Source organism: Cydia strobilella, chromosome 5, assembly GCF_947568885.1.
Source record: "Cydia strobilella chromosome 5, ilCydStro3.1, whole genome shotgun sequence".
NCBI lineage: Eukaryota > Metazoa > Arthropoda > Insecta > Lepidoptera > Tortricidae > Cydia > Cydia strobilella.
This window is the reverse complement of record NC_086045.1, coordinates 16,567,601-16,578,499: the sequence shown is the minus strand read 5'-3', so window position 1 is coordinate 16,578,499 and position 10,899 is coordinate 16,567,601. Positions and strand designations below refer to the sequence as shown.

Genomic DNA, 10,899 nt, shown 5'->3' with positions numbered 1-10,899 from the left:
AGCGCGAAACTATTCCTCTACACTCTCGGCGCGCTCCCGTCAGTCGCATACTAAATGCATACGAACATAGCCGAGTACTCACTCTACACTCTCGTATTCGGCAAGCCTCGTGTAGTTTTGTCGAGAGTGTGGAGCGAGCTTCAGTTTGGCACAGTCTCGGCAAATGTCCCGGCAAAATCGCCTCTTGTAGTTTTGTCGAGAGTGTGGAGTGGGCTTTATTCTTGTCATTCTTTGACAATGTCGATTGCGTTTCTTTTAATATATTATTTATTTATCCTTAATTTGGGTCCGAAAATATAGTTTTGTAACGTTTTTATGACCTTTTTAAAAACGTAAAAGTTATTAAAGAGTTTGACAAACCTATTAAGATTTTTTCAAGATGCCTTGTGGTAAAAAGCCTCTTGTGAAAAAATGGGACAAGCATAAAGACTTACGAGTTATAAACCCGTCCCGATATGAACAAAATGAGGCCTCCGTCAAAGTTCACTGGAAGAAAGTTATCCGAAATTTAGAACTTTCCTACAAGGATGATAAAGTAAATATACAGAGAGTTAAATCCAAATTTTAATGGGGCAGTGCGCGAAAATTAGAAACTATATATGTAGCTAAATCTGTACCTCTCGCTTCTAACGATAGTACTTGTGACAGTTCATTCAAGTGTCTTTTGGTTGGGCATAATTTAAAAAATAATGGAAAAAATATATTTTTACCATGATTACTGATTATAAAGTCCAGTCAAGATCATTTTGAACACCTCGCCCGCTTAGCAACTTCTGCTGCTGACTGTACATTTAAAAAGAAAATAATGTGCTTAAGTTAAAAAGGCATGTCTACAAACTATTTACGTGTAAGCTACTCCATATAAAAATAAACTGTCATAGGGACCATCATAATATTCGACGCACATTAATTATGGTTATAAAAAGGTTATGAAAAGCTTTTAATTTGATTGCTGATGTAGATGGTGCTGTACGGCTCCGTACATTTTGCAGAAACTGGTTGTCAATGGTTGATTGGCCTTCTATTTCAGCTCCCAATCAAGGCACACGATTTTTTCATATACTTACTTTACACCTTATTAACTTAGTTATTTAACTAGCGTGTTCTGAACATGGTTTAAAATAATTATGTAATTAACGCATTCACTGCCAGTGGCCTATTTAATAAAGCTACAAGTTACAATTTACAAGCGGAAGTCTCTTTCTAATACATAGGGTTAGAAAGAGAGTTCCGCTTGTAAATTGTAACTTGTAGCTTTTATTAAATAGGCCACAGGGGGCACGCCCCGGCCAAGGCCTAGGAACAAACTTGTATGACGCTGAACGCACATACCTATGCGTTAGGGCAGTGAATGTGTTAAAGCCTTAAACTTAGTTATAAATGTTATAGTTTAAACTGAGTAAGTATGTAAATATCCTACCAATAAAATATGTATGCCAGCGTTTTCGCCTGGGATGACGATGATTATAGATCCTTTCCCGGGCCCCAAACTATATCCGAGCCAAATTTCATCTTAATCGGTTGAGCGGCATTTAAGCGTGAAGAGGTAATAGACAGACAGACAGTTATTTTCGCATTTATAATATTAATAAGGATAGTAGAGATTAGGGATTTCTACCGTTGCGGACAAATTCATCTGCCGAACTTTTTTATACATATACAGATATTTATTTTTATAAAGCTATTAGAGAATGGCGATGTGCTACTATTTGGTCATATTTTTAATTTATGGAATATTGCAGTTCTGGGAGACCCAACGTGACACCGTTCAGGAGCTGGTCGGGCCTGCTATCTTCGGCAGACTAGCACAGATGTTCAACCTCCCTCCTGACGATAAACACTACGAACCACCGCCGGACACTAGTTCTCTCCAGACGTCGCAACTATTCTACGCAATGGGATCATACGAACAACTTGTACGTTCAAATATTCACCGTGTTTACCTTACATACTTACTACCTTACTTCTACTTTAACCCTTAAATGCATGATTTTTTTATTTTTGGAACTCATTTTTTTTTTCTGTTGAATCTGTAAGCTGTCCAATGATTTGTATATATTTGGCAACAATATGCATTTAAGGGTTAGATTTTGTCTCAAATATGTACATTATAAAAAAATACATAACCTTTACAATGGACGAATAAAACAGGAATACCAGAGGGCCTATCCCGAACACCGAAGTTCGCAAATTTTGGGCATTTTTCTCTTTTACTCCAATTAAGGCTTAATTAGTGACAGAGATAGTTACTCTTACGAACTTCGATTTTAGCGGTTAGATATAGCCCAGTTACTTCAATGCAAAAGCGCGGCGCGCGCCGGTCCTGCAATCAGCGCCATCTATGAAAACAAAGTTCAGTTATTTTGACTGATAAAGTAGGAAAAGACGTCAAATGTAGGTAAAGTACTTATAAGTTTCCATGTAAACAACTAGAAGCAGGACTTCTGGTTCGAGCGCCATCTTGAAATTTAGCCTCGTGATTAATTCCTTTGTTTTTTTGCTATTAATATTGTTTAAAGTGTAATATCGGCAGCTTATTATGCAGTGTCGTCTCTTCTTCATAATAAACTGTCGCTGCAACAATCATCTGTCAAGATGCTGTGGCCAATGATGATGATTATACAGTAAACTAATGTGGTAGTGTGTAGTGAATCCACCATTTTAGAGTCTACGGGCGGTAGCCCACGTGTTTCTTGTAAAGTCCAGCTATTACTTTACAAGAGATAATAAAATCACCGTACATTGTCTTGTACTAACCGTACAATTTTGGTCGTATTTAAAGCTCCTAAGACCTTGATACTGGCGAAATAGTCCCACTGGGCTGAAGCCATAATTTTAAAAGAATGAATGAACTAGAAGCAAAATGGTGGAGGTGCCTAGGAAAAAATATTCATAAACCACAATTCGTTTATTGGGTAGGTGCACAAACAGTAGTGCTTGTCGATTTAGTGAAAATCACTCACATTGACTACCATTAGCCAGATTTTAGCAAAATTTAGCCTTGTTTAGCCAAATAATTTGAAATCAAATATTTTGTAACCAAACTTCAACAAAATTTAGCCTTGTTTAGCCATGCAGATCAATTATAATCAAATGTTTTATAGCCAAGAAAAGAGTCGAGGTATTCGGTAAGTGACTATGCACCTTCAGTGGAAGAAGAATCTGTTGAGGAAGAAGAATCTGACTGGGGCACCTCATCAGAAGTATTGGACAACCAACCTTCACGATACAAATCAATGACAAAGTCTAAATCCACTTCGTCAAGACCTTTTACGTCCAGAATGAATATCTCAAGATTGTCTACAAATAAATCTTTTATAAGGAAATCATCTATAAGATGTTCAAAAAGGTTTCCAAATATACCATTGTCGATCGATTCCCCAGCTTGTACCGATGATGATTTAATTGTTCAAGATAGTAAGAAGTATGGCAGGTATTTTAGCTCTAATTTTATGTGACTTCTGGTAATATCTGTTTGTTTCGCTAGTAAATTTACTTTTTACCACACCAGCTCGTAAGGGCCCTTTCTTATCAGTTATTGAACAACAAGCTCCTTGAAAAGCGTTTTATCCACACCTTTCGAGTTGATTTTTCATTCTGGCTGGTAAAATTTGTTTTAGTGATGATTTGGATTTGCAGCGTTTTACAGTTAATATTTTCCTCGTATTGGTATGATAAAAAATGTTATGTGTGTATGTATGAGTGATTCTCAAAATAGTGGCATCGACAGGTTAAAGTGAAACCTTTTTTTTTTATTTTTACTTTTTTCACATTTTAAGGATGGAAAAATATTATTAAAGTATCACTTTTAGCATTTTTACTAAAGGCCACGAAAAAATCATACAAATGTAAAAGTTATAGCCTGTTAAAGATTTGAAGGTACAGGTGAGAGTGACATTAGACAGGTTAAAGAGAGTTGTATGGAAAATAAAATAAAAGTGTTATCAATTAATCAATATATTTTTGAAATATTTTTACAACCAACGTTATGATCGTAGCTAAGCCGAATCTGAAAGTGCTCTGATTTTAATTAGTTTATACCAAAAATATGCGCGGTCGAGTTATGGTAACAATACCAATTATGTTTAGGAAATTTGTTAATTTTTATTAAGCTTATTTCTACGAACAATAACTAAATGGCAGTAATTATATATTTCACAACCTCAGTATCACAATCACCATGGACATAGAAAAAAAAGTAAGCTTATAGAGTCCTCACTCCATACATTAGTTTCCTTACTCAATAAGTAATATTAAGTTGTTTGGTTTGGGAGGTATGATAAAAAGTTTTATTAATAAGTTCAAAACTCGCTTAAAACTTAATAGCAAAGTACTTATTATCAACTCTAAAAGTGTTACAAATATAATAAAACTATGAAAACGGATTATATTGCGTATATTCGGTATATTGAATTTATAATACATCCCGACGTTTCGAACTCTTTACAGCGTTCGTGGTCAACGGGTGACTAAGGAAAAACTACAAAGTGCAAAAATACCCACATACTAAAAATAATGAACCATCATAGATCATAAACTTTAAGGCTGGTTGTACATGCAAAATCGGTTCATAAGACTAGTTATAAAACACAACTATTTTCAAGTAAAGATATATATATAGGTATACGCGATAAAAACTACGCCGAGTTTTGAATGATTCACGGTTAGTTTCACTAGACTTATATTGATCCCGGTCTATATCCCGGTCAATATAAGTCTAGGAAAACTACGTCGGCTCCAACCCTACACCTCGAACCCGAGAATATTTAATTCCCTCCTAAATTGTAGGAGGGTATCCCAATATGAGTATAATATGTTTTGAAAAGATGTGTCCCGCCGAGTTTGTTGCCGGTCCCATATTGGCATATTTCAAATGACTACAATTTAGGAGGGAATTAAATCTTCTCGGGTCCGAGGTGTAGGGTTGGAGCCGGCGTAGTTTTGAAGTTATATATATATTATTTAATTTTGCCCTCTATTTAACATATCAAATTTAAGACATAACACACTCAAATCCAAACAAAATAAACAAAGAAAAGCACTCATATTCATCGTGTTCGAAATTCAAATGACTTTTGCACGCTAGCGGATAAAATAGACTTTTGCACGCAGATTTCGCGCTATAAACTGAGGTTTTCCGAGCGAGTGAGGTGAAAAAATATTTTTCCCCTGGCAAGCGTCCCATTAACATCCATCCATTGTACATGGGGCTCTTTAACCTGTCTATGATCACTTTAACTTGTACATTGATTACAGGTTAAAGTTACACAGGTTAGAGTGAAAAGTGTTGTTTATTTATTTTATCTCTAAAACCGTTAATCATACGCATTGCTCATTTTTAGTATCAATCAGTATTACTTATTACAACATTAAAATGGTATAAGCAAAAAAGGCTCCATACCAAAATGATAAAATAATTAAGGTAAGTTAAAGTCAACATACCTGTTACAAACTCTGGATTCTTTCCTTCAATTAGTTTTATCCACAAAACTACGACACCTCAGGCACGAAAGTTTACTACGACGGGTAGTTCGATACTGGCGGCATGTTTTGCAGGGATTATGATCTTAATATGTTTTTCTATGTGTGAGTCAGATGCATAACCACGGATGTACAGGTTACAGTGAAAATATCGCTGGACAAACTTCGTGCGCAAATATTGTTGTATATAAAATATATAAAAGACCAGTGCTATAAAAAAAACTAAAGGTATTATTCTTGTTGTTATATAGCATGATATTTTTGTGACATTAATTGGTGCTTATAAAATCTAAAGAACTAAAACTAGAACAGCGATGCGTTTGGACAAGACAGGTTACAGTGAAAACTGGTACTCTTTATTTTTTTTAAATATAAGTATTAAATAAAAATAAAAATAAAGACTTGGCCTCGATAAACATTGTTTTTGTTTATCTATACATATTTTTGTTTCATATGAAAAAGAGAAAATAAGCATACATTCCATTCAAAAACTCGATGACAGGTTAAGATGCCACTATTTTGAGAATCACTCGTATGTATGTGTGTTGTGTAGTGTTATGTTTCACTCGGGAGCAAAGTTTGTTTAACCCTTGAAACTCCACTTTTCGAACCACTCGCTACGCTCGTTCGCTTGATCGGATATTAATATCCGATCAAGCGAACACAAAACACAAAAAGTGAAAAATTTGTAGCTGAACAAGCGTCAAGGTTTGCACCGCGCTTTGCGATTTCGCGAATTGTATTAACTATGTCCCACAAAAAATCTTTTTTCAATACAGCCTTATTTTATAAATAATTAACTAGACTAACTTATTTTGTACATTTTGTTAAAGAGACGTAAATAGCCTTTAATGTTGGTCGCAAATATAAACCCATAATATGGGTTTACATGTTATGTTTGCAAAATATACAGAAATACTTAGGTATAGATGTCAGCATCTTACCATGCACCATGCATGCATCTTAAACATGTTATCTTATGGGTTTATATTTGCGACCAACATTAAAGGCTATTTACGTCTCTTCTTACGTCTCTTCGGCCCAGTCTTTCTTGGAAACCACCAACCACCAGAACCAGAACCACACCAGACCAGGCCAGACCACCACACTGACAGACAGAGAGACTGATCTCTGGTCCAGCTTTTGTTCATTTAATTTGTGTTTGGTTTTGGTTTGGTTAGTGTGGTTGAATTATTATACAGTCTGTAAAACGGCTCAACTTGTCCAATAATTATTTTAGAAACGTCGGGAAATCACTACTTAGAATGACTGCGAAAAACCCCCACTTTGAAATGCTGTACTGCAACGAATCAGAAACCGATATGATCAAATGGAATTCCAAGTATAAGCAGAAAGCTTTTGAAGTATCGGCTTCTGATGAATTCAGCAAAAAAGCTGAGATATTGACTAAACAGGTAGGTACGCAATTAGCAGAGAGAGTAAATATCAAAAAAACATCTGTGATGTCTGAAATAATCAACTATGTCATTGTTTTTTCTTGCATAGTTACCAAAGTTACGTAGATATAGGAATACTAAATTTCAGCTCAGTGGGAAATCGGGAAGTGAACCGAATATAACTTTTCAAGACAGACACCGGGATACAAAAACAAAATCAAAGCCTTGCAGGCTTATATCTAATAATTACACCTACAACACAAATGAAATGTACCTACTCGTACCTGCTTTGCTGTTTTCAGATTTCAAAAGATTTTTATGATTGGTGGATAAGTTTAGGCAATGTAGAGTTTAAAAGCGAAATCAAGCGCCCTGAAGATATCGAAGACTTATTCCAAGTAAATTGTCACATTATTTTACTATTGACTGCGAAAAATTATAAACAGTAAGTAACTGAATATTGAATAACTATGATTTCATCCGTCAGGTCTTGTTCGATGAACACGCCTCAAGAGCACTTGTACTAGACCCAAAAATACTACCTTGTGTATTGCCGAGTATTGCGAAATTTGTTGGCGTACCTAAGGTAAGCATAATGGTTTAATAAGTTTTATAACACCTATCGCTTTACACTTACGTGATACTTTATTTTTCTATGACTGCGTGAAATCTCGATGGAGTGATTTAATTTTGCTCAGCTAACCTCGTGAAGCCCTAAATATGTACAAAATATTGTGTATGTTGATCTTTTCTTGAATAATAGAGGGTTTGAAATACATATATTATTTATTCTTCTTCTTAATAAACGAAACAATATCTATACATTGTATAGGTACAACATATACAGATGTCAATCAAAATGAAAAAATCAACGATGATCAACTCTGGTCAACGTAGGATTCGAACCCATAGGATGGGATGGGATTCGTGGGATTGGAACGGCAATCTAAAGATGTGGGTTCGAATCCTACGTTGGCTAGAGTTGATCATCGTTGATTTTTTCATTGTGATTGACATGTGTATAAATAATTTATAGATTGTAATGTCCCACAATAAAAAAGTAAAAATATTAACATTTATGAAACAATATCTTTTTCACCTCAGCAGCTCGAACAAGCCTACTCTAGTCACTCCCTGAATTGAGGAAAGTCGCACTTTCCTGACTCCAGGGAGTAACTAAAGTGCGACTATCCTCAATCCAGGGAGTGAAACAAAGTAGCTTTTTAATATAGTGAAGGCCATGAACTGCCACTTCATACTTCTATTACAAATTCGTTTTTTTTTTCTCTGTATTATTCTGTGTAATTCGAAATAAATTTTAACCTTTAATCTGTCTCACTACTGAGGTAAAAAATTATATGTGCAACACGAGAGCAGTTATTTTATTTACATCTCGTGTTTTTGAGTCCCGAGAAAGCGAAAGATTCCAACTTAGAATCACTCGCTTCGCTCGTGATTCAGCTATAGGATCATTCACTTTCTCAGGACTCAAAATAAACATTCGCAAGAAAAACCAACTTTCCTCTCTTGTTGCACAAATAACTATTGAAACTCGCGAGGAGTTTTTTTAGGAAATTTTGCACATGTCGATTTTAACGCATTGTCATTGATATATTACGTTTCGTTTCGGTAAATTATACCAATGTTATAATTATTGTGAGTCATTCTCAAAAAATGTATCTGCGGTCTAATTGCCGCGACCCATACAAAATGTATGAAAAGAGTCGTGGCAATTAGACGCAACCGCAGACCTATTCTCAGAGAAGAACCATTTTGTACAATAAATGACAAACACAAATCTGTATCTAAGAAGGTAGGTACCAAAATTTTTAGAAAAGAACAATATTATTTAGTCGTCCACGCCGATAGCCTGGAGCTGACCAAACTAAAGAGACATACATTGTATACCCACAATTTCTATTACATTATTTGTCTTTAATCGTAGGCCGCATGTTCGAGTGTGCTTAAGCGGCAAATCGCGTACGATATTCACGCGGAAACTAGCCCCGCACATAAAGAAGCCTTCGGCACATGTCTTCCGCAGAGGATGAAGCATATTCCTCCTAATAACGATACCAAAAAGATGTGGCATTCTCTTGTAATACCTGAAGATCTGAAGACTATGTCTGCCGTCTGGGACGAAATTTCCCATCTGACGTAAGTTTAGCTTTTAACACTAGGTAATATAAACTTTATAAGTACACAATTTTGCTGGAAATGACCGATGTTAGATAGTAGACTCGTTTCGGCGACAGCAAATGTTTAAACGTAAGATCTTATTAATAAATCGCATTATACAGGTCCACAAAATCTTTCCACGCGTGGCTTCAGAAGCGTCCACATCTTCCAATGGCTAAGTACTTGAAGTCGTTGGAGACTCCAGGAGACAAAAAGCAAGCGTTCGTTGTACCATCGGATTATGTACTCGCTAAAGAAGGAAGTAGTATTACTTCTACTCAGGACTTAGCTCTGCCAGTTTCAGAATTTACTCTTGAACTGAAAGAAGTACTGCAGGAAATTATGAACGATTAATACCAATCGTTCGTTCGCCATATTGCATAATTATAAACCAAAAAATGTCTTACATAATAACCACATTTTGTAATGTGAAGGTTATTCTCACGATGCTTTGAACACGTTGTAGAAAAAATAACTCTTGGCAAATAAAAAAATACAAAATAAAAATAATGTATCATTACCATGAAATAAATGCTGTTCAGCAAAAATGTGTAAGCCACGTTTATTTTGCAATAAGAAGTCAACCCAAAAAAAGTTACGATTACCTATAGTTGACATCTTATTGCAAAATGAATGTGGGCTGACGCATTTTTGCTTAACAGCATCCGAATACCTACTTATACCAGAGGTACAAGAATTTGGTAGTAATATGTTATGTTAACCTATTTAACTATTTTATAGATGTAATAAATAGCTAGTTAGTTACCAGGGCGACCGACAAATGTATTAAGGTCAACCGGGGTAATTGCCACTTTGGGGTTATTGCGTCTATTTAAGTTAATTTTTAAACAACGTTAGTTACTACAGCTCCTGCCATTTAGTGATAAAGGTTTGAACAACTTGGATGATAACACGTAAGATAGAGGGCGTTTTACCGAATCGTATTCAAATAGTTGGCTATTTTGAGAATTAGTTTCACCCCATGTATGAGGTAAGTCAACAAAATCCGTTTACAATCTTGTTTTTTTTTAGATATTGGGTAATATATGTAATAAATGTGCTCAATATTAATTAACTGAGACCAGATTCCCAACTGTACGTTAGGTCTGTGTTTTATAAAGTCACTTTTCAAAATGCCACGTTTCGAGCAGTAGAATGGTTTAGTACGCGTAATATTCATTTCGCTGTTTAATGTTTACCAAATGTTTTATTAAGCAGAGTTTCGTTTAGTAACTATGTAAAAAGATACGCAAAATTATTAAAAAGTCGATTCTGGGAAAAATAAAAGCTCTCGGAATATTTTTATATCTTAGTCTTTTGACCGATAAAAAAGGTTTACATCATCTGGAAATTAGGTTTGGATAAATGCGTCACAAATTAGGGACGCATTTACCCAAATTATACTACTTTCTACTTGATGTTGTTAATTGCTGTTTTTGGGCCATCATATTAGTTATACCTTCTGAAATACTGTATTATTGACACGTTTCATGAGGTTTGAAAAGTCTTACCATAATTGTTTATATATTTTTTAAAGATGCAATTTGCCCAACAGGCACAAAGGCGTCAAAATTTCCGTTTTTAGGGTTCTGTACCCAAAGGATAAAAAAGGGACTCGCTATTACTAAGACTCTGCTGTCTGTCTGTCCGTCTGCCACTAGGATGTGTCTCATGAACCGTGATAGCTAAACACTCTAGACAGTTGAAATGTTCACAGACGCTGTATTTCTGTTGCCGCTATAACAAAAAATACTAAAAACAGAATAAAATAATTTTTTAAGTGGGGCACCCATACAACAAACGTGAATTTTTTGCCGTTTTTTGTGTAACTGTACGAAACCCT

At 35.2% G+C, this 10,899-nt stretch overlaps 1 protein-coding gene across 1 annotated transcript; it reads left to right on the top strand.

Moving 5' to 3' along the window:
• The first annotated feature begins 373 nt into the window (after window positions 1–373).
• LOC134741783 (uncharacterized) lies at window positions 374–9,437 on the top strand. Its single transcript, XM_063674678.1, has 8 exons — window positions 374–535; window positions 1,743–1,916; window positions 3,105–3,433; window positions 6,722–6,896; window positions 7,181–7,276; window positions 7,366–7,464; window positions 8,824–9,035; window positions 9,179–9,437. The coding sequence occupies exons 1-8, from the start codon at window positions 380–382 to the stop codon at window positions 9,408–9,410; spliced, it is 1,473 nt and encodes a 490-aa protein (XP_063530748.1). The 5' UTR covers window positions 374–379; the 3' UTR covers window positions 9,411–9,437.
• Window positions 9,438–10,899: the final 1,462 nt, after the last annotated feature.

Bases quoted from the DNA above. Each gene is read 5' to 3' on its own strand.
- LOC134741783 (XM_063674678.1), top strand. From the start codon at position 380: ATGCCTTGTGGTAAAAAGCCTCTTGTGAAAAAATGGGACAAGCATAAA. The intron at 536-1,742 runs GTAAATATACAG...GGAATATTGCAG, and splicing joins TTTCCTACAAGGATGATAAA to TTCTGGGAGACCCAACGTGA. The intron at 1,917-3,104 runs GTACGTTCAAAT...AATGTTTTATAG, and splicing joins TGGGATCATACGAACAACTT to CCAAGAAAAGAGTCGAGGTA.